Genomic DNA, 25452 nt, shown 5'->3' on the forward strand with positions numbered 1-25452 from the left:
AAATAACAACCACCACCAATGCAAACAATATACAGCCTTAAACAAAACAGTCCTTTCTCTGACATATATAAAGTTAACTGTCACAATAAACAGAAATGATATGATCAATTATTGCCTACAGTAAAAACAATAAATTTGCAAAAGGGTTTATGATTTTGAATGGTGGACAGAAATAGAATACAAGTGATGTAGCATATTATGAGGGAAGAGAAAAGACAGAAGAAAAAAAAAATAAAAGGAAGAGTGAAAGAGATCAATAGAGATTGGCTGTAAGTAGAAGGAGAGAGAAAGAGAATCATGGGAAACATAAGTGAGAGAAAAAACATATAAAGTAAAAATTTTTAAAAATAAGAATACAAAAAAAAAAAACCCTGAAACATACTAATGAAATATCCTAATCTTCAAAATACTGATCCATGAAGATTAACTGGCTTCAAAAATGAGGAATAAAACCAAATATGATATGTGTAAGTGTCCATGAACCATTCAGGTCACAATTAAACAGAGAAAAGAAAAAAAAAATCTTGATGAAAAGTTAAAGAATTGTTTCTGTTGGAGTTCAAAAGATTTTCAGCTTCCCTTCTCAGTAGTGTTAGGTGGGGTCATCTAGAGTGATAGTTGCTCCACCCTCACGGTGGGGTTGATGGCGTTAGGTAATCTTATGAGCAGAACTCCTGGAGGAAGGGTTTAGGCTTAGGTAGGCTCCAGGTTCTTTGCTGAATGCCATTTGATCTGGAGATTTTAAATCAGTGCACCTCCAGGGCCCACCAACTGCCAGTCCATGCTGGAAGACTGCACCCCATGGATCTCCCTTAGGTTCAACTTGTGGGGTGGAGGAATTAATGTTTAGTCTACTTCGTCACGTGTGGACCAGGTCTCTCTCAGTTCAGTTTCCAAATTCAACCTCTCCTACTCTTGCAAATTCCCAGTTAGTTTCCTAACTGGTCCTGGGAAGCAGCCAGACTGGATGGGGACAGGGAGAGCTGGGTGGGTTTCCACAACCAGTATTCCTTCTGTGTAAACCCCTGTCCACATCTGATTTTCTCCTGGTCACTTAGGCACACTCCATATTGCACAGTGTGGGTTGTCAGGCCTCTGTTCTGGGCGAAACTGGGGCATGCCAGCAACTAGTTCACCCAGCTGCAGGCCCCTATACTACAGCTGCAAAATGGGTAAACTAACACCTGTTGTTTTATGTGTTTAATTTTTTTTTTTTACACAACAATATGAAACTTACAGCAGTACAAACTCAAAAAACTTCATAAAATAACCTTTGAAACTAGTTATCCACATGTGTGAAGGTGATAGGCAAGTTTTCTGAATATTGACCTCCTAATGTTGGGCAGCCTGCAAAGTTAGGAGCACAGTGATAAAAGTGAAGGTTTTTCTTTAAAATTTTCTTTAAAAAAATATCTTCAAGGGTCAATATTAACTATTGCAATTATATTTGAAAGTTATGGGTTTTATCTTTTCTTCTCATCTCAATCACAGTTCTTTAGCAATGGGAAAATATTTTATTAGTTCCTAATTCTCTATTTTAGCTTGTTGGTTATGTTGAAGACTTCCTTTGCTTTTGTATGGAGACGGAATCCTGAATTGATAGTCATTTAAATAAATAAAGACCCATTTATTCTATCATTAATCTGCCTTATTGAAAAGTGGCAGTTTTTTTTTTAAGTAAAAGGTATAAATCAGAATGCCACTACATTAAAAAACAAAGTGAAATATAAACCGATTAAAGCTCTGGTTTCAGAATAATTGATCTGAAGCCTTTTGTAACTATAACTAAAGAGTAGGCCTGCTTCATAAATAGATGAGTTATTACCTTTAGACCTTCTGGTGTTTGCACTGCTGTGGTAATTAGGGAATACTGTTTTACTTCTTGCTATAATTTGAATATAGATGGTGTCTCCCAAAATCCATGTGTTAAAAGGCTTGGTCCCCAGAATGGTGCTATTAGGAGGTGCTATGGACCTTTAGAAGGTAGGGCCTTATGGGAGAAAGGTTATTTAGGTCATTGGGGTGTACCCTCAAAGGAGATGATAGAACCCCAATCTCCTCCTTTATTAGCTTGCTGGCTCATGAAGAAACCCCAATCTCTTCCTCTTTTTCTGTTTCCTTGCTCCACCATGTATATCCTATTCTCCCCACAAATGCATCTTGTGCTTTTACCACTCAATCTTGAACTGGAACCAACAGAATTCTAGGTTAAATAAACCTTTCTCTTTCTAAAGAAAATTGCCTCGGTATTTCATTAGAGTAATAGAAGGCTAAGTAACATACTTCCAAAATTGATGGATATCTTTTCATTTTTTTTTAGAGGGTGTCTTTTAGACTGTTGTGCTGCTATAACAAAATATCACAAATTACTGGCTTATAAACAATAGAAATTTATTTCTTATGGTTCTGGAGGCTGAGAAGTTTATGATCAAAGTGGCAACAGATTTGGAGTTTGATGGGGACGTACTTCCTTGTTCACCAAATGATACCTTTTAGTTTGTGCCCATGAATACTGGATGGGGCAAGGCAGCTCTCTGGAGTCTCTCTGATAAGGGACTAATCTCATTTATGAAGGCTTGTCCCTCATGATTAACCTCCTAAAGGCACCATCTCCAAATACTATCACTTTAGGGGTTTGGATTTCAACATATAAACTGAGGGGAGAGGTTGAGGGGAGAGAACACAAACATTAGACTACCACTAATGGGGGAATGGGCAAGGAAAGGGAAGAAATCTCAAAGGGGAAAGGAATTTTATATTCAAATCTACTTGAGAGTATGAGGATTTTTAAAGCTTTTTACTCCCAGTTTTCCCAAGAGTAAAATAGATAATATGTCAGGAAGAATTTATATTTACTTGACAATATGTGGTTCTAAGACACTGGAGTTCCTTCTACTTTTAATTATTTCTATAATTTGTCATTTAAAAACAAAATACAAATTATAATCAAAATATTCCCTTATAAACAATACCTTCAGTAGGTTATAGAGGTTTCAGGCCATAAGAGAAAAAATTCACAATACCTGATAAAATGTTTTGAGCCACTTTCTCACTCCATTCAGGCAATTCTTTTGCTTTTTCTTCTGAAACAGGCTCACAGGGTACAATGTGACTCAGATTAATTTCTTCATTTGAAGTATCTTTAGTCTAAATAGTAAAATATTTTAAAATGTGAAAGTTATCTAAGTAGTAGAGGGAACAATTATTATTTTATAAAATACTGAGCCAACAAATACTAGATAGATATAATTAGTAAAAAATATCTCCAGTCAGCCTAGTTATTGAAAGTATTATAGAATACTATAATGGAACAGTGTTTTGGTGCACACCTGTAATTGTAGCTATTCAGGAGTCTGAGGAAGGAGGACTCCAAGTTTAAGGCCAGTCTGGATGACATCAGTGAGACCATGTCTCAGAATAAAAAAGGCTAGGAATGTAACTTAGTGGTAGAGTACTTTCCTAGCATGTGCCATGGCCTGGGCTTAATCCCCAGCACTGGCAAAAATAATAATAGTAAAAATAATAATACCAGAATTGTTATGAAGCTGAAAATTGTTCTGCTCTTGTGAATGTTTCCACTGGAAAGAACTAAATACTATTAGAACTCCAAAACACCACTTATCAAACAATATTTAAATTGACTAATTTTTTTCTTTCTTTGACCAGATTCTGGGTTCCTTCACACAAATTTCATTCTTACATATTAGTACGAACATATGGTACTTTAGAGTAAAAGCTTTCTGATAAGTGATTCAATTGATAAGGAAAGAACTTTCTGAATAAACTGGTTTTGGTAGGGATCAAATAAAAGTCTTAATTTAAACAAGTAAAAATATATAAACATAGAATGACCTGACCTTCCATTTAAATGGAAATGGGGAGCATAGAAATTAATGTGCTTTGCTAATATAACAGCCCATTGCTACAATAGCTAGGGCCAACCCTCAAATCTCAAAGCCAAATTAACTCACTGTAAGAAATGAGAAACGAGGAACATGTTAACATAGACCTCACAGTATTACAAAACAACTTGAAAAAATAAAATTGAAAACAACCAAAAAACAAATTCTACATGGAGGAGAAAAACCACTTGTAAATAAAATCTGAAGACAAACTGGGTAAAATATTTGCAATTTCTATCTTCAACTATGGGTCAATATCCCTAATATATAAAGAACTCCTGAAAACTGAGAAAAGATTAACAAACCAATAATAAAAATGAAGTACTTGAATAACAATACACAGAAAACAAAACTGAAGGCCCTTTTAAGCACAGATGCTCAATAACATTCAAAATTGAATTAAGATATTCTATTATATCATTTCTCATCTATCAGACTACCAAATACAGAAAGACTGACCACCTACCAGTCTGTTGACCAGGCTATAAGGAAATAGGTACACTATTCCCTCCTTATTTTTGGAAGACATGTTTCAAAACACCCAGTGGATGCCTGAAACCACACAGATAGCACTGAATCCTACAAATACTATTTTTTTCTATACATATATACCTATGGTAAAGTTTAACCTATTAATTAGGTGCAGTTAGAAATATATTTTGTGACAGCAAAACTAGCATAAATTTTTGTTCTTTTCATAATATCACAGAAAATTTATTCTTACCATAGATCTTAGAAACTTTGTATTTGACTTTTTCCCCCCTCCTTTTTACCTGAAGGAAGTACTTTATAGCTTCTCCTTGGCACCCACCTTTGCTCTTATGTGTTGGGGGAATTATTAGGTAAAATAAAAATTATTTGAATCCAACCACTGCAATCCTGCAACAGTCCATCTGATAAATAAGATGGCTACAAACTAACTAAAGGAGAGATAGCATATACAGTTCAGACACACTTGCCAAAAAGATAATTCATGTCTCTGAAAGCATGGAGCAAGACAGACATAAGATTTCATCAAGCTACTCAGAATGGTGCCTAATTTAAACATATTACTTCTGGAATTTTCCATAATACTTTCAGTCCGGTTGATCACAAGTAATCAAAACCACCAATGTGTGATGTGTGTGTGACTGCTGTACTGTAGTACAATCCTAGGAGGGCATTTTATAAAAATCTACAAAAATTACAAATGCGTTTATCTTTTGACTCAATTTTCCAACTTCTAAGAATTTATCCAATTACTTACACACTAATGAATAAACAGATTTAGAAAGTTATTCATTGAAGCCTTATTTGTAATAGCAAAATATCAGAATCATGCAAAGCACTTCTCAACAAGAGATTCATTAAAGAATCTATAATATATTCACAGAATGAATATAAGGATTAAGGAAGTTTTCTATTTACTGAAATGGAACAATATCTCAAGTTTACCTCCAAAGGAAAAAACAAAAACAAAAATCCCCTCACAGGAAAATCTATTCTAGTTTGTAAAAGTAAAAAAAAGGGGGTGGGGGTGGGGTAGGGTATGGATTAACCATTTGTACTTGGTTTTGTCTGCCTCAAGAAACTCCGGAAAGATATATAAGATAAAAATAAAAGTGATTATAGTGGCAGGGGAAATGGTGTGGACAGGGAAAAGATGAAGTAAAAGTAAAGCTGTTTAACTGTATATTCCTTTTTAATATCATTTGATTTTTCTAACACAGAAATATTACAAAAAATGAACATCTAATGATATGGAACAATTTCCAAATATACTGTTAAATATACAAGGAAGAAGCAATGCCAAAATTTATGTTAAAATAATATCTGTGTGTATATTTGTTTGACTATGCATAAAATATAATCTGGAAGGAAAATAAGCTACTAACAATGTGAAGAGTGGAGATAGGTGACTGGTGGACAGGAATGAGAGGCCAACTTACTATTCACTATATATCCTTTTATACCCTTTGATTTGGTTTCTTGGGATTAGCTTATTTTAAAAAAATCTTTAAAATTAAAATAAATGTCTTGGAATCATTTTAGACTCCCAGAGTGATTATAGTGGCAGGGGAAATGGTGGTCTAAGATGTTCAACATTAGTCATAGTGACACTTTCTGAGTAAATGTGGACTATTCATGTGATATTCATTAATTCCAAAGAAAATTAACAAGCAATGACCATGAACAATACAGCAACGAACAACAGTGAACTGCCTGCAATACATAAACATACAATACTGTTTTCTTCATTGATTTACTTATATTACTATTCCTGCCTGGAATCTCTTTCAGTGTGCTACCATACTGTATGGTCAACTTTTCTTTATCATTCAAGAGTCCCCTTGGTCATGATGTCCTCTAGGATGAGGTTCCCATACCACCCATCCCATCTATCCACACTTACCTATAAGATTAGGCTGAATCTTGTAATGATCGCATTAGATAAAAATTATTTCTTTGCTTATCTGTGCTTTCAACTATATAACTCCTTGAGATAAGAAGTTTATACTTTTTCCAATACATATGCCCACTATTCTAATACTCAGTAATTTACTGAATTCTAATCCAAATATGCCATTCAGAGTATATTTAATAATCAGAACCTGAACAATTAGAGAAGAAACTACTAAATATACTTTTAAGAAACCAAATCTCAGCTTTGTTTGCCCATCCATGAAAAATAAGGAACTGATAAAAATGGTAGAGTGCAAGAAAGAGTAGCATACCCAGCCCTAAGTTCTTGGTAAATACAGGAAAGTAGAGAACAATCTAAAACAAAAAGCAAGCACATCATTAATGATTAATTATTCAAATCTTTCAAGTATTGGAGAAAAACTATTCCCAAACACAGAATACCTTTTAAGATAGTTTAAGGAACAAATACTTGGTAAGAGAAATATTAAAGCTGATTTTAAGTGTCTTTGCTAATGAAATCTGCATAAGTGAATGTGTTTCAGTAAATGTGAAACTCATGAAACTGGAGAAAGGTACCATCAGAAAAGAACATACACACTCTCTTTTGCTCTTTCATTTACCTTTTTTCCACGTTTTCCTCTATGACGCATATCCTTGTTGCCTTGGTCTAATGAAGTGGCAGAAGCTTCTTCCTTCAATTGGTCAGAGGGGCATCTTGCTCTTCCAGGGATTTGGAATTCATTTTCCCCTTCTGCCGTTTGCCAGTTGGCCTAGGTCATAAAGGACTAACCTTAGCTCAAATCAGACTTAACTTTTGTTTTTGGTTCTTTTCTCTATCATTGATCTTTATTTCCCATATTTTTTTATTGGTACATTATAATCATACACAATGATGGGACTCACTGTTACATATTCAGACACGCACACAATATAACAACATAATTTAGCCAATATCATTCCCCAGTATTTCCCCTTTCTCTCCACTCCTCCAATCCTCTGGTCCCTTCCTCCACTTTTTTCATGAGATTTCCCCTCCACCTTTCTTTTCCTTTTCCTCTCTGGCTTCCACATACAAGAAGAAACAGACAACTCTCGACTTTCTGAGTTTGGATTATTTAGCTTAACATAATGTTCTCAAGTTCCATTCATTTTCCTGCAAGTGACAAAATGTCATTCTTTATGACTGAATAAAACTCCACTATGTATGTACATAACATTTTCTTTATCTATTCACCCACTGACAGACATCTAGGCTGGTTCTATGGTTTGACTGTTGTGAATTGTGCTGCTCATGGCAATTCATGAACCACTATGGTTCGCTTACTTTAATTCTTTAGGATAAAGCTATACCAAGGAGTGGTATAGCTGGGTCATATGGTGGTTCCATTATTGGTCTTTTGAGGAACCTGCATACTTATTTCCAAAGAGGTTATACTAATTTATAATCCCACCAAATGTGTAAATGTGTTCCATTTTCTTGATATCCTCTCTAGCATCAATTATTGTTTGTATTCCTGAGGGCTGCCATTCTAATTGGAGATGAATCTCAGTGAAGTTTTGATTTTAATTTCCCTAACTGCTAAGGAAGCTGAAGATATTTTCATATTTATTTATTAGCCATTAGTATTTCTTTTGAGAAGTGTCTATTTTGTCCATTTGCCTATTTACTAATTTTTTTCCATGTTTTTTGAGTTCTTTATATATTTCGGATTTTACTCCTCTGTCAGAATAAGAGCTAGCAAAGATTTTCTCTCATTCAGTAGCTTTTCTCTTTACATTCCTGCTAGATTGCTGTAAAGAAGTTTTTTTAATTTGATGCAATCCCAATTAATAATTTCCGATTATTATTTCCTGAGCTTGATGGATCCTACTGGGAAAGCTGTTGTCTGTGCCTATATGTTGGATTGTTGACCCTACATTTTCTTCTAGGAGTTGCATAGTTTCTCTTTTAATTCCTAGGTCTTTGATCCATTTTGAGTTGACTTTTGTATAGGGTGAAAGATAAGAATCTAGTCTCATTCTTCTACATATGGATAACCAGTTTTACTAACACCATTTGTTAAAAAGATGACTTTCCTCCAGATGCATTAGATCATACTCTCATGATACAATTATGCAAAAATCAGTGTTTGACAGTCTATAAACAACTATTTTTCTCTTCCCTAAACTTTTTTACCTCATCATCAAACCTCAAATCCCTAATGTTGTTTACACATATAATCTATAATAAATTTCAAAAAACAAAGCATAATGGTAACAGATTTTAGTATGTTATCTTTAAATCAGATATGATAATTATATTTAATTAGGTAGCCAATAATAAATTTTAGGAAATATATACAAGACTAAAATTGAGTTTAAAGGCAATTAACAAAACTCATGTCCTCTCTTCATTGTTAAAAGCTGACTTTTTTATTTTCTGCATTTAATATAACAGGTATTCTATCAGCATACACCTTGCTGAATGAATGCTTTAAAGTCAAAACAAATAAAAATTATGGCTATTACCTTTTGTTTACAGTTGAGGTTCTGGAACAATATAGCAAAGTAAAAATAATATACAACCAAAAACTAAAATTAGAGAAAATTACATATGCTATAACATAAAGTCTATTTAATTTCTTTTCAAAAGCACAGTAATATAAGTACAGATCATTTTCCTGAGTTTGTAAATTCTTCCGCATGAACACACCAAGGCTACACATTTCTATACAAGTGATCATGTGTTTGCTAACATGTATTAAGAAACTATTGGTTATTCTTAAGTACTGCCCTTGATCACCAGGTCATTCTCAGGTACCTGAGAATAGGTGTTAAATATGTACATACACACATATATATATATGTACATACACACACGTATACATATACACACATATATGCACACAAACACACACATATATATCTTTCTATTTGTCCTGCTCACTTCTCATCTCACCATTTAATAAAAAAACAGGTTAAATAATGGATTACAAATGTCTGCTGACCAAAGGGAAGAACAAAAAATTATGCTGCCAGGCTGTTAAATGCAATCAATCAATCCCGGATAACTGTCAACATTCATAATAAAAAAATATTTTTCCCCTCTTGGTAAACAGTAGATGAGCAAAAACATTGGAAAAACCTCAGATGAATCTATTTCAACCTTCCAATGAAAGGTAAGTATGTGGGCAGAAGAAACAGATTAAATAAGGAAACTTCACAGGATGATCATATTTTAAATCACATGTTCTTTTCTTTTTATTTGGCCTTCACTTACCATGAGAACAAAGACAATTTACTCAATTGATACCTATTTCTAAAACACCAATCAGATGTCTTATGTCCAACAACTTATCAGCTAAGGCTAAAATTATCTTAATTTCATTTGGTACCAATTAGTCCATTTTTCCAACCAAGCAATAACATAGCAAAGGAAACAATAGCTAACATTCACAGAGCATAACCACTTGCTCCATTAATATAAATGCTTTAAAGTTTACCACAGCCCCATGAAGTTTAAAACATACTGTTTGCCAAGAGGGGTAAAATATTTTTTATTATGAATGTTGACAGTTATCTGGGATTGATTGCACTTAACATCTCCATTTTATGGAAAGAGGACATTAAAGTCCATATAAGCTCAGTGAGAGCTGAGTTAAAGAAATATTAAGTGGAAAAATGTGAATTCCACAATCTTATCCACTATTTACAGCAAATTCCCAGCATGAAATTATGAACACAGAGAAAAATATATATTCTTATCTTCTAACTCTTATCACATCAGATGTTGTAATAATTTCTTTAAAAGCAGAAGTGCTTATGTTAAAATAGATTTTTTTACCCTAATGACTATAATACAAATTACCTGGAGCCGAAGATCAGACATTTGTCTTAACAGATCCTCAAAGAGTTCTCTATCATCTTCTGGTAACTCAGAAGACAAGACAACTCCCACAAAGCAACCTGCTGCTTGTAACATTGTATCAGGAAACATATAGGCACCTACAGTACATTTCAGAACTGGGGATCTATCAGGAACCAGAGGGTACAACCAGTCACAAACCTGAAAGAATTAGGTAAAAAAAAATATATATCAATAAATGGAATACATTTTCATCTATGTCATAATAAAATTGTTATAAAAGAAACATTTTAAAGTCTAAAACACATTTTAAAAGATTTTATAGAACCATCAACATCAATAAATACCTAATGAAAATTAATCATTTGCTAATCTGATGTTCCTGCAAGAAAACTTTAAAAATGCTATTGCTCCCCTAATAATGGTTTTAAAACTGATGGCTTTAAATAGTCCAGTGCTACCAATATGCTTCTAGCTTTAAATGTAAGAATCAAAGTGAATTAATTATTCAAATTAGACATCCCTTTGTGGAAATGTACAAACTCAAATTGTTTTCCAGTACTACACATGTTATTTACTAATTTAAAACAATCCTATGAAATTGGTATTTAATGATAACATGAAAATATAAAAACTGTACATATTAACAGGGTACCATATAATATCTCAATACACATATACCCTGCACAATGTTCAAATCAGGTTAAACATTTATTTCCTCAAACATTTATCATTCTTTATGCTCAAAACTTTCAAAATCCTTTCTTCTAGCTTTTAGCAATGTACATTATATTATTATCTGTAGTTACCCTACAATGCAATAGCATACCAGAATTTCTTGCTCCTAACTATAATTTGGTACCCATTGATCAATCCTACCTCATCCCTCTCCCAACCTCACCCTCATTTGCAGCCCTCTGGTAACCACCATTCAACTTCCATGAGATCAACATTTTTAGATTCCACATCAGGGAAATCCTGGTTCCTGTCTTTCTGTGCTTGGCTTATTTCACTTCACTTAATGACCTCTAGGTTCCATCAATACTGACACAAATGACAGGGTTTCATTCTTTTTTGCAGTGAATAGTATTACATTGTGCATATATACTATATGTTATCAATTCATCAACTGATAGGCACTTAATTTTTATTTCAAAGCAGTTAGTATTATAATTTTTTTGCACATTGACACTGAAGCACAAACAGGTTAACTAATTTGCTAAGGGTCAACAATTAAAAAGTGAAGGTAGGATTTGAGATCATGCAGTCTGAATCAGAAAAGAAAAGAACTGTTTTAATTAAAAACAACCCAGCACTCATAATGTAAAATATTTTTTCTTTTTTTTTAAACCCCAAGAGAACCTACCATGACAGAGCTAGAAGAGATTAAGATATGTTTGTGTACTCACTATGTATTATGAAATTAAGACAAAATAACACAAAGTGCTCCTGCAATACCATCTGGGGAGGGCAGTTTATCAATACACTTTGACTTAAATTCAAATCATGGCTATCTAAATTCACAAGATTAATTTTAAATCAGAATTTCCAAATGCATTCATTTCTAATATGTTAACATTCTTTCAGTAACCAAAATTTTATTGTGCACAACTTCCAGAACACTATTATCATAAAGAAAATTGGAAAGCCAATTTATTAAAACAATGTGTAATGAATGTAAGTCAAAGAGCATGAGAAATTTCATATGAAAGATGGAAAACTCTGATATACTACCATCATCTCTAACCAACAAAATAAAAACATGCAAGAACTAGAATACTCAAGTGACTCCTAGAAGTGCCTAATAAGCACTTTAAAATTCTTTTTCTTTTACATATTCTTTTCTATTCATCCCCAAAGTCACTTTTATAAAAGTCAAACTTCAGTCAGCTACAAAACAAGTACAGTCTTCCAAAATGATGTTGGGTAATTCACAAACTCTTCATATCTGAGTAGTTATGTATTTTAATATGTACCAAGAAAAAAACATCCTTTCCTTAATTTCAGTTGTTACTGGTTTGATGAAATTAACAAGTGAAAATAAAAATATTAACAAAGTAATAGGATTATAATTTTGACAAAAAAATTGTAGATTATTGTAAAATGACCAAAGTTTGTGAAAATCTTTATGTACTTTACTACAATTTCTTTAAAATTCATTGTCACCTTGACTATTTGAACTGGATATCCCCAATTCTTTCTAAGAAAAACCCTTAAGGGGTTGGGGCAACTTTCAATAACATCAGTTATAACATACCAGTTTTCTAAGTGAAGATAATTCAATCCAGATGAGATTTAGTCTCAATGGTGGAAAACCAGTCAAGAGATTTTGGGGGTGGGGAGAATTCTAAAAAATTCTAGCAATTAACTCTTCATCATTATATTTTGGCAACTAATTTCTCCTGAATTAAAAAATATTAATTTCTTAATAACTTCTAGGTTCTTTAAACAACATTCAAGTTAACTCCATGTAAAAGCTACATATCTTTAAAAAAGAACTTAGTATACATTAGAAAAAAATAGTGCTATAACTAAGCCACATAATCTGAACTTTGGATGAAAATACTTTGCTTAAATAGTGATTTCTCATTGATGCAAACTCCTTTGTTATACTCAATGTATAACAAGTTCTTATTTCAAGAGTCTATCTCCCTTGTTTCTACATGCAACCTTTTAAAAGCAGACTGTATTGAACTATCACATTCAGAATACCTCACTAAATCCACAATAATGCCTCAAACATTAACTATTATTTAGTGGCAGTCTTTGCACTTGGACCAACTACATTCTGGTAAATTCATCTGTAGTTTCTAACTTTATGTTAGATTTTGGGCTGGATCTGTTTTTTTTTTTTTTTTTTTAATGCTTACAGTAGCCGTCCTGTGTAGATGTTTGGCAACATCCCTATCCTTAACCACGATGCTGGCAGCAACCACTCTCTAGCTGCAATAACTGAAAACGTCTGCAGATGTACTCAAAAGTTTCCTGGAGGGACAAAATTGCTCCTAGTTGAGAACTACTACTCTAGACAGTGCTGATTCTAGCCCAGTTCAGACGCTCAGCTGGGTCTGATAACATTTGTGGATATTTACAATTACACAGCCACATGAATTACATACATAACTTGTATATATTACATAACTTGAAATTAAAGTTACTAGGTAACTCCGGGTAAAGAATTAAAAACTTAAGAATAAACACTCTGATGTTCCTTAGGTCCTATCATCACAAATACCAAAACAAGACCTCATTATCTTAAAAAAAGAAAAAAAGAAAGGAAAAGAAAATCAAACAGAAATGTAGATGTTCAAAGCTCATAAATACATTTAAGAAGTAGAACTTAAATATTTTTTCACTTGTCTTACAATCCTAGACACATTATAAATGTTGTCAAAAATGATGCAAAGATGTCATTTTATATATATGATATGCAGATGTCTAAATATATTTGAAATTATGTTTTATGTTTTCCTTTGACTTACCTGAAGAAACCCAGGAGGACGGTTTAGAACTGTATCAAGAGAATTATCCAAGAATCTCACAATTCGAAGGTACCCAGGATATGAAGGTGCACTAACCTCCCCTGCAGGATTTACAAAAAAAATCTGTACTCCATTTGGTATCAAAATCAACTCGTCTGCATCTAGCCCTAAGGTCTCAAGAGGAGGTGGCTGAGAATGATTCCTATAGAAGTCTTCTCCCACTGACGAAAACTCCCCAGAATCTGTTCCATAGGACACAGTGTAGTGACCCTCTGCAGCCTGAGGGGAATAAGCAGGAGGAGCTTCTGATGGACAGCCTGGAGATGGCAAGGACAAAGAAGATGTAGCCACCAACCCTGCACTTAAGGCTGAAGTGTTTCCATCTACTTCAGCATGCTGAGGAGGTAAATTAAAGGACTGAGGCTCTGGTGACTTTTCACATATGTCTTTAGGTGGAAATTCTGGATATAACTTAGGTACCTCCTGAAGGTCATTCCGCAGAGAAGTAGCAAGGCCCTTCTCTAGAATTTCTAACCTCGTGCGTACATTCTGTAGTGTTTCTTTCATTTTCTGTTGCATTTGTCTAGCAGATTCCCACTCAGGGCCTGTGTGTTCAGCTTCAGTTGATACAATGCTGATTCCCCTGAGCAGGTGTCCTATTCCTTGTTTATAGTAGTTCTTTGCTTCTTCCTTCTGACCTAATTCATCTGTATTCAGTCCTTTATTAACAAATAAAAAGGCTTTTTTATATGCTTCCTTGATGATCTTGATTTCAGCAGGTTCTCCATCTTGTGGCTCTTGCTCCATAACTGCAAAATAGAAAACATTCGTAATTATCTTGCTTAACTGTTTACTTCTCTAGTATCCACCTCATCTACCTGAATATATTTAAAGAGGACAGTTTTCTCTGTCTTGTTCACTATGGCATCCCCTAAGCTTACTCTTAGTTTTGACACAGAAAAAGCATTCAATATATAGCTGATGAGCAGATAAAGGCTCTTGGGTCCAAATATCTTATTAATTAAAAAACAGAATAGAATACATCAAAATACGTCTATTAAGTAATTTTTTGTTCCTGTTTCTTACAATAAATGAAATAGTTCTCTATGTCAAAATTTAGCATTGGAACAAAAGAATCTCATTCTGAAATTCATTGTTAATATAAATCCAGATTATCTCTAGCTAATAAAAAATGAGTTGAATCATACGTTATAAAGGACAAATGAGAAAAATTTCAATTATGTATAGTTAGCATTATTCCCTCCCCAAACCTTACTGACTTTAAAGATTATTAAAATAGCATGCCTATTTTTCATAATGAGAAAAAGACATTAACAGGCATTTCTCACACACACACACACACACACACACACAAAGACTCAAAAGCCACGTGAAAAGGTGTTCAACACATTATTTCTCAGGAAAATAAAACTAAAATCCACAGTGATCTTCAGATGGCAAAAATTTAAAAACTGTTAGAAAAACATAAATGAAGAGCTGGGAATATAGCCCAGCTGGTAGAGTGCTCGCATGCACAAGGCCCTGGGTTCAAACTCCAGCACCACAAAAAAAAAGAAAGAAACTTTGCTGCTGGAAAAAATGGCACACCACTTTGGAAAATGGGCAATTTTTATTAAAGCTGAACATTCATTTACTCTATGACCCAGCAATTCCATTTGCAGGTAGGGGTGTGTGTGTGTGTGTGTGTGTGTGTGCACGCGTATATGTGTGTGCACCAAAAATATGTACAGTTCTCCCTAATCCGCAGATTCATTTTCCATGGTTTAAGTTACATAAGGTTAACCATGTTCTGAAAATATTAAATGGAAAACTCCAGAAAGAATTCATAAGTTTTAAACTGTGCACTGTTTTGAGTAGTGTTACAAAATCTCACTCCAACCCACCAAGAATGTGAATAATCTCCCTGGCCAGCATATCCATGTACTTGCCCATTATTTAGTAGCCATCTTGGTTATCAGATCAACCTCAGTACTATAGTGCTTGTATTCAAGTAACTCTTATTTTACTTAATAATGGCCCCAAAGCACAAAGCAGTTGTGTTGCTTCTATCTACGCAATTATAAAGAAGGAAAAAGATATTCATGCCAGTATGACTGTCATACCTCTAAATTCAAAAGTTACAGCTACAATGTGCAATAAGTGCTGAGTTAAGACAGAAAAATCATTAAATTTATGGGTGGAAGACATGAACACAATGTGTTCTGACTAATTGGCAGTGTGTTGCAATAGAAAGCACTGAGTCTATAGAAAGACTTAGTAAGTCTTGCTATAGCAAGGGATTCCCTAAAAAAAAATATATCAAAAATCACTTAATGCAAATAAGGAGTAGTTACACAGATTCAACATTAGCTTTGGGCCAAACTGCATGTGCTGATGAGAAATTGCCGCTACAAAGTGTTGAAGAAGTCAATTAAGGAAAATGGGATACCATCCAACACAATTCTTCAACTGCAATGAAACCACTCTGTTTTTTTGTTTGTTTGATTTATTTATTTATTTTTTGACGGGGAGGGTTACCAGGGATTGAACTCAGGGGCACTCAACTACTGAGCCACATCCCCAGCCCTACTTTGTATTTTATTTAAAGACAGGGTCTCACTGAGTTAATTAGCACCTCACTTTTGCTGAGGCTGGCTTTGAACTCTCAATCCTCCTGTCTCAGCCTCCTGAGCCACTGGGATCACAGACATGGGCCACTGCACCTGGTGAAACCACTTTCTTCTTGAAGAAGTCCTACAAGTGCAAAGGAAGCACCATGGCATAAAACATGGAAGGCCATACAAAAATTTCTAATTACATGTTCTTCTGAACAGTCTCAGTAAAAGACTACCTGGACTACCAAGGACCCTAAACATGGATGTCATCAACTCCTGACATCCAATAATCAACATAGTCATGATTCGATGGTCCAGGATCACCCAAAGCAGAGGATACATCTAGAGTCTATCAATACATCAGAACTTAAATAGTAGCCTAATAATACCACATTAAATGCCTATGTCATTCATCTCATCACACAATGTACCATCTCACATCAACAAAAGGGTGAATAAACTGCACTGTATTTTAAGAAAGACCACATTCATATAACTTTTATCAAGATATACTATAATTCTGCTATTTTATTATCATTTGTTAATTTCTTATTATGCCTAAGTTTTAAGTTAACTTTATCACAGACATATATGTATAGAAAAAATAATGTATATATAGGGTTCAGTATCATCCATGACAACAAGCATCCATGTAGGGTCTTAGAAAATATCTCCCCTGAATAAGTCTGTGTGTCTCTCTGTGTGTGTATATACACACACATGCAAGTCAAGTATCACAAAACGTGAGGAAAACTTCTAACATTAAACATAAAAATGAAAATGATGCATTTGGATGAAAAGAACGACATGCAGGGAAAAAATTAAACCCTATCATTTATAACAACACGCAGAAATACTGAATCCATAAAATAAAAATAAGATGAAAATGCCTCCAAAAGAGGGAGTGTTTGGAAATTAAATAAAAATATAGCTAGAAAGAAAAAATCAGTAGAGGAATAAAAAAATAAAGATTATAGGCTGGGAGTGGTGGCACCCTAATTCAAGCTACTTTGGAGGCTGAGGAAGATCATGAGTTCAAGGCCAGCCTAGACAATTTAGTAAGAGCCTGTCTCAAAAAATAAAAGGAGCTGGAGATATAGCTCAGTGGCAGAGCAACTCTGGGTTCTCTCCCCAGTACTAAACAAATAAAAAAAGGTTATAAAATCATGAAAAAATGTCCAGGAAGCAGAGCAAAGCGATTTAAAAAAGAAAGAAAAAATAGGTAAGAAAATCCAGAAAGTTCAACATCTGAAAACTAAAACTTTCAGAAAAAAAGAATAGCCAAAAAAATAAGGGATGAAAGAGTAGTATAAATAATTCACAGAATTTACCATAACTGGAAAACATAAATTTCCAGATTTAAAAAGACCCATATGGATGAAAAAAGATTCACATCAAGGAACATACAATGAAATTTCAGAAAACTGGGCTCAAAGGGACCCTCTTAAAAGGCTTAAAAAAGGAAAAATAAGAGTATTAAGGAACTTCCTCAAGGCAACAAGTATAATTTAAAATAAAATGGTAAAATTTATTCATAATTCTTAGTAAAAATACTTCCAAGCCCAGCCAAATGACTGCCCAGCTACTAGATCCTGTTTCTGGGATTTCATGTTTGGAGAAAGGTATCCCAACAAAGACTCATGATGGAAAATTCTCAAGATGCAACCTATTCAGATTAGGGTAGAAATAACTCCAGAAAAGATTTCTTCAAGAAACTAAAATTGACAGAAGACTTAATATACTTTTAATTTCTGAGAATAATAGAATTAATTGTAAGAGGATTCAAAGTTTACTTTGTGACAAATACATGGATAATTAAGGAAATAATTATCAAGACAATTATTAACTGCGGGGAAAACAAGATGACTAAACTAGAAACAAAAACTAACCATTGGATATTACATTCCAGTTTTGATTAGTGTCATAATAACGAGAATGTGAATAATTCAAGATAATAATTCATAATAATGTGAATCTTGATGAATCTTGATGTTAGCAAAATTATGGAAGAACCAGTTTGAAAGATGGAATATGGATAGATAGAAAGTTTATGTGCTTGTGGTATAGAACAATAGGGCTAAAACTTACCGAGGCCCTAGTGAGAACCTATTTCTAAATTTAAAATATCTAAAAGGCTGGGGATGTGACTCAGTGGGTAAGGACCCCTGAGTTCAAACCCCAGTACCCACCCTCCTAAAAAACAAAAGAACCCTGATAATCCCCTTTCCCTGGAATTACACTTACTGCTGTGTCATCAAAATGTCTTCCCTTTACACAGACCCAAACCCCCTCTTCCTTCCAAAAACACAGGAAAACATTCTACATTCTACCTCCCTTAAGGTGCAAGAAAGATAAGAGAATATCAAGAAAGCAGGGGCCTATCATATTCCTAAGTAGTTATTGAGTATCTTGAAAAGGTAAAAACTGATTTCACATGCTTTAATTTTCAGTGTTGGAAAAGTCTTTGAAATGTCAACCTAAAGTATTAGAGTACCTTCACAGTATAATAGACATATGACAAATCAAAATCTATTACCAAATACTATGATAAACTTGTTGTATTATTTAAATCTTCTAATAAAAGAAGTAAAAAAGGCATTTAATTTCACATATAACTATATGTATATGCTTTAAAAACCCCTCGCGCTTGCAGAGGTAAAACTCTGAACCAAAATACTTGGCAACTTAATTCAATCCCATAAATAATGAAGGTAGTAAACAATTATGTTTAACAAGCAAAATCGCCAAATAGTTTTTAATACAGCATTTAATCTCCCTAGAGCTAGCAGAAGTTAGTCTAATGTCTGCCTGCCTGCCAGCCAATCTGGCCCTTTTAAAAAGAAACAGGGTTTTTTTCTTTAAAATTTACTTTTTATTATTTAAATTATATATTGACAAATCAGTTGTATGTGTTTATGGGGTATGAAGTGATGGTATATTTGGGTTTTTAATATGGAATGATTAAATCTAATTTATCAATCACCTCAAATATTTGATATTTTTTGAAATGAAAACATTTGAGGCTTTATCTGATATTGAAATGTACAATACTCAATTAGCTATATTCACCATTCTGCGCAACAGATCTTAAAAAAAATCACTCATTCCTATTGATGTGGGCAGAGGGGGTGGAGAAATGAAATGAGAGTGGTTTTTTGTATTATCTGTATGCAATTCCCTCTGTAACATCCTACCCCATCTTATCCTATTCTGGATTGCTGGGCAAATTGTTTCAATAAGCGCCACATAGTATAAAGGCTTCCTGTTTCAAAGGGGTCATATGAAACCACCAAATTAAGTGAACACAAAAGGGAGGGAATCAGAAACTGAAATATTCATTCTTTGGCGGGGGGGGGGGGAGAATATTCTTATATATTGCCGTTATTTTTCTTTTGTCAACCTCAAAAAATGTTAAACTCTTAAATAGTTGAAGCAATAACAAATTAGCAAACCTCGAGGATCCTCAAAAGACTACTACAGCAATCCACCGGAGTGGAAAAGGGAGTGGGCAACGGGCCAACCCTACAGTAACGCAATAATGCCTTGTCATTACAGCGCGCATTCCGAGACAAACTTTCCAGACACAGAACTGGGTCAGAGATTCTCCGCGGCGCTCAGTCCCTAGCAAACATCAACCAAAGTATTCGAAAGAGTAAAACCCCGTGTTCTGCATCCCCAATATAATTACTGTTGGTTGTGGAGTCTGAGCAAAAGACACGCTTCCGACCCTCGGGAGGCCGAGAATGCTGAGGGAGGGAAAGTCGCGGTGAAGAGCGGAGGTGGGGCTGCACAGACAGCCAACTGATAACCCGGGAAGACCGCGATCTGGGAGTGGCCGGGGGGCGGGGGGGGGGGGAGGAGGGTGCGCTCCATCCCGACAGTAAGACGCGCAGGAAGGGAGGCCGACGGTTCCTTAAACAGGGGATGGGGATTCACTAAGAACTTCTCGAACTGCTCTCCCCAGAAATGGCACCCTGTGACGAAAGTTCGTTGAGACCTGGACACCGGGCCGGCCTCCTAGGCCCCGCTTCCCGCCCTCCCACACCTGCCCGCCAGGCCGAGCCCACCCGACCCGAGGCGCCAGGCCGCCAGCCAGGCAGCGTGGGGTCCGCGCGGGGGCGACTCGCTCGCCGCCACCCCACCTGTGCCTTCCAGATCTCGGGCGCTACGGCGCCGCCCAGAGAGCTCCCCGCCTGGCCGCGGCAACCCGGGGCTCCGCAAGCCACAGTCCAGAGGCTGCGAGTGCCCGCGCGCGTCGGCGGCTCACAAAGCGTTCCAGGCCGCGCGCGCCACGTCACGCACCGCCTCCTCGCCGCCACGTGACGCCCACGCGGGCGTCTTTCCCACGCACTCGTCACCAGCCCGCCCAGAGTAGGTTCTGTGCTCTCTGACCTTCTAAACGGTGCTGGGGAGGACGTCAGTCGGCTTTGAACCCAGGAACCACCGTAAAACCTTAGCGAGAGGAGGGAGCGAGGGTAGGAAATCCAGGAGAACCTCGTGAGTCAGCCACTCAACACGACCCCCTGACCAGGGTCTCCGCGGCCACGTCGGCCGCCCCTGCGCCTGCGCAATCTCTACTAGCCCCACGAAAGGGAGACAGCTGGAGACTCTAGGAAAAGAGCCGTGGATCGTGACCGCTTGTGGCCGCTGGAGGGAGCCGCAGGCGCTGTGCATCTGGGAACAAAGGCTGATCAGCAGGTCTGGAGCCCAGCCCTCATAACTACAGGACCCAGAGAATGGTCTGCCGCCTAAGGGTCTCAATAGGTTAGAACATTTGTACGAATGTCGTAGAAAACATAAGATTTCTGATGACAAGGCAATACCACTGGGCTTATAGAATGCTAAAAGGGAGAAGTCTAAGTAAACATGCTTTACTTCTCTTCAAAAGTTCTTAAAGTTAGTAAAAAGCTGTAGATGGCAGATTTGAATAAGCTTGACTTTAAAAAGTCTATTTGTAGTTCCTTAAATGTTTAAATATAATTATATAACTTGTATTAAAGCAGTGGCTTGTTCCAGATGAGTTATTGCTTCCCTCAATCAAAATTAGTTAACGATAGGGGCTATTGGATGATGTGGGAGGAGGATCTGTTACTTTCAAAATTGGGAGTCATTTGGTAGTTCCCTCAAATCTCAGAAAGGTAACAGCTATCTTAAAACAGCAAACCCTGATAGGGTGGTGTGTATCAACACAAAGATTTGAATTGATTTTTCTTTAATAACCAACCCCTACAGAAACTCCCAAAACAAACTGTAGCTGTGTACCTTCTGCCACAATTTTAGATTGACCATCAAAATGTGTAATCTCAATTAGTTGAAAAGGTTGACATTTTAAAATAAAAGTCACATAACTTTTAAATGTAGTTGATGGGTTCTAAAATATCAATTTAAAATCATATCATCAAGTTTTAATACTGCATGCACACAATTTTCTTTATTAGGAGAAAATTTTACTTCATACCTTGAACTCCCACTTCATTCCACTCTGTGAAATTTTATCTTAACATAATATTTCTTTATTCTTGGAAATCTTTCATTGATCATCTACTATACTTCTCTGCATAAAAATAAGTCTAATTCTAATTTTTAAAATTTCCTTTGTCCATAAAGATTAGTGCTTAAAATGGAAGTTTCTATATGTGAAGACATTATATATGGAAAACCCAAAGAATTTACTACAAAAGTACTAGAAGTAATAAATGAGTTCATCAATGTTGCAAGTTAAACATACGTAAATTAATAATATTTATATACACTGGCAATGAACATTTGAAAATGAAATTAAGAATTCTATTCACAAGCTGGGCAGGGTGGCACACACCTATAATACAAGTGGCTTTGGAGGCTGAGGCAAGAAGATAACAAGTTCAAAGCCAGTCTCAGCAACTTAGCGAAACTGTGTCTCAAAAATTTAAAAGACTGTGACTCAAAAATTTAAATGTGGCTTAGTGGTTAAGTGCCACTGGTTTCAATCCCTGGTGCAAAAAAAAAAAGAATTCCACTCTCAATACTTCAGGAAGAATAAGGTACTTTGAAATAATTTTAGCAAAATAAGTAATCTTATCTGTGCACTGAATACTATACAATATGACTGAAAGAATTTTTTAAAAATATTTAGGTATAGATGGACTCAACACAATGTCTTAATTTTTTTATGTGGTGCTGAGGATTGAATCCTAGAGGAGCTAGGGGAGCGCTCAACCGCTGAGCCACAATCCCAGCCCTGACTGAAAGAATTTAATTGAAAAGATACTCCATGATCTTGAATTGAAAGATTTAATATTGAGATGGTTATACTCCTTAAATAGATACACAGATTCAACATAATCCCTGTAAAAATCCCAGAAGACTTAGGCAGAAATTGGTCAACTGATTCTAAAATTCATAAAATCATGGAAATGCCAATGACCTAGAATAGCCAAGACAGTCTTAAAAACAAATGGGAGGCCGTACACTTTCCAGTTTCAAAACTGACTATAAAACTGCAGTAATAAAGTCAGTGTGGTGCTAGTGTGAGTAAAGACATATGGAATACAATTGATCATTATATTAGAATTAATATCCCCCAAATATGTCCTTGCATTTATAGCCAACTAAGTTTTAACAAAGGTGACAAGAAAATCCAATGGGAAAAATTTTTTAAACAAATGGGACAATCAAGGGGGGATAGTAGAGGATAGGAAAGGTAGCAGAATACAACAGTTACTAATATGGCATTATGTAAAAATGTGGATGTGTAACCGATGTGATTCTGCAATCTGTATTTGGGGTAAAAATGGGAGTTCATAACTCACTTGAATCTAATGTATGAAATATGATATGTCAAGAGCTTTGTAATGTTTTGAACAACCAATAAAAAAAAAGAAGTGTAAGAGAAAAAAAAAACAAATGGGACAATCAGATATTTCAGTAAACAGGTGAATTTGCACGCATATCTCATGCCATATATCAAAAAAAGATCATAGACCTAAATGTAAGAACTGAAATGATAAAACTCTTAGAAGAAAATATAACTTCCCAGATTATGAAATTAACTTCATGAACATGTTAGGCCATGATTTCTTAGATATGACCTCCAAAGCCTAAGTGATAAAAGAAAAAAAAGTTTAATTGGACTTCATCAAATTACACTTTTGCTCTTGAAAAATATACTATCAGGAAAAGGAAAACACACAGTTTATGAGAAAATACCTGCAAATCACTATTTTTGACTTGTATATATTAACAACATTTACAAGTCAATAAATTAAAAAAGTAACAATTGAAAATGAGGAAGAAGATGTATAAATGACCAAATCTTCAAAGAAGATGTATAAATGACCAAAAAACCCATAAAAAGATGACATCATTAGTCTTTAGGGAAAAGCAAATTATAACCATTATAAGATAATTTCTTACCCATTAACATGACTATAATAATAATAATAATAAAGTGACAGGTTTGGAAACAATGTTCAGAAACTGAAACCCACATACATTGCTGTTAGGAATGTAAAATGATGCAATCATTTTTTAGAAAACAATTTTTCTTTTTTTAAAAAAGTTGGTGCATAGAAGTACCATATAACCTAGCAATTCCATTCTTAGGTGGAATTTTGAGAGCAAGTCTTCAATTTTCTTGATTCAAAGAATTGATTAATGCTGTTATAAAACCTCTTCTGCTGCTACTTACTTTATTTAGGTAGACATAATTTTTTAGCTTACATTGTTAAAAATTAAAATTTGAATGGAATTGATATTGACCCCTGACCATTCTGAAAATAGAATATGTATAATACAGATAATAATACAAATACTTGTACACAAATATTCACAGCAGCATTAAATAATGTAGATCAAAAGTAAAAACAGCCCATATATTCATCAACTGAAGGATGGATTTTTTTTTAAATGCAGTGTATCCATTCAATTGAATATTGTTCAGCCACAAAAATGAATAAAGTATTGATATATGATAAACATAGCTGAACCTTAAAATCATTGTGCTCAGTGAAATAAATCAGACATGAAAGAACATATATTGTATGAGTCTTTTGTATGATTGTTTTTTTAAGAAGGCAAATTTGAAGAGAAAGTACCTGAGTGGTTGCTAAGGGTTAGAGTTGGTAATGGTAAATGACTGTAAATGGGCAGAAAGCTTTTAGGGTAGAATGTTCTAAAATTAGATTGTAATGATGGATATTTACCTCAGTAAATATAAAACAATTTATTGAATAGAATATTCAAAAATGAGTGAAATTTATAATATGTAAATTATAACTAAAGCAGTTTTAAAGATGTATCCTATATTGAATGATTATTATTTGTATTACATATGTTCTAAATTTGGGCAAATACTTTTTGAATAAGCATCCTACAACTAGAATAGTATCATAAAAATTCAATCAACAATGTGATCTGACAACGTTTTTAGAAAAACGGAAGTGAACTTAGTTAGCTACAGCTTAATTGGCCATCCAGTTCGTTACAGCTTAACTAGTTGTTTGCAGCCTAATTAGTTAATTGGCTACAGGGGCTTCTGCAACCAACTAAAGCTGTTACTGTGATTAAACTCTAGGGCAGACGCTCATTCAAATCCTTGTTCTCCCATAAATTTTATTTAATAGCAAAGAGTCAAAAAAAAAAAGGTATCATGATATTTTTCAATCACCTAAGTAATATAAGAATTATGGTTTTTTTTCTGGATTTTGTGGTGTCTGTAGTATATCAGCTTTTTAAAATTTGTAATTTTTTTATTCACTTTTTCCCTAATTTTGTGTTTTTAGAATAAAACAACAACAACAACTAATTCTGTATTCTTTTCATTTGTCCTTTATTTTCTATGTCTTGGAGGCTCATCTTAACTCCAGATGGCTTGCCAAAGGGATTTTCCTAAATACCAAATAACTGTGTGGAGTGTATCCACCATACAACTTGGATCTGCTTATGCTGAAACAGTGCTTGAGATTAGCAGAAAATAATAGCTTATATTTGAAAATAATTTTTAACATTTAATACATCTTACTGAGATAAAAACAAAGTCTCAGATTTTTTAATCAGGCCAACAAGAATCAGCACTTTTACTCAGTCACAAGGAAATAAGATGTCTGAAACTGCCAACCCATCTCCCCTCTACCTCCTAAGAACACACTCTGACCTATGACCTAGCAATGAGGTTTCTAGATGAGGTATGCCAGCTAGCCCTTACACAAGCACAGCTATTTCATTCA

General features: G+C 34.8%; 1 protein-coding gene across 4 annotated transcripts in view; it reads right to left on the bottom strand.

Moving 5' to 3' along the window:
* Spart (spartin) overlaps positions 1 to 25452 on the bottom strand; it is a 61223-nt gene that overhangs the window by 17364 nt on the left and 18407 nt on the right. The window contains exons 1-5 of one of the 4 annotated variants that reach the window (XM_046454218.2): positions 20639 to 20850; positions 13632 to 14440; positions 10153 to 10350; positions 6926 to 7075; positions 3024 to 3147 (exon numbers count right to left, since the gene is read on the bottom strand). In XM_046454218.2, coding sequence (XP_046310174.1) covers positions 3024 to 3147; positions 6926 to 7075; positions 10153 to 10350; positions 13632 to 14438 — 1279 coding nt within the window. In that variant the 5' untranslated portion in view covers positions 14439 to 14440; positions 20639 to 20850. Of the gene's footprint in view, positions 1 to 3023; positions 3148 to 6925; positions 7076 to 10152; positions 10351 to 13631; positions 14441 to 19934; positions 20009 to 20388; positions 20545 to 20638; positions 20851 to 25452 lie in introns of those variants that run through there. The other 3 variants (XM_046454219.2, XM_058582540.1, XM_058582539.1) reach the window with 3 other exon arrangements.

The sequence above is a fragment of the Marmota monax genome, unplaced genomic scaffold, assembly GCF_021218885.2.
Source record: "Marmota monax isolate L192 unplaced genomic scaffold, Marmota_monax_Labrador192_F-V1.1 WCK01_AAM20220418_F8-fsc00011, whole genome shotgun sequence".
NCBI lineage: Eukaryota > Metazoa > Chordata > Mammalia > Rodentia > Sciuridae > Marmota > Marmota monax.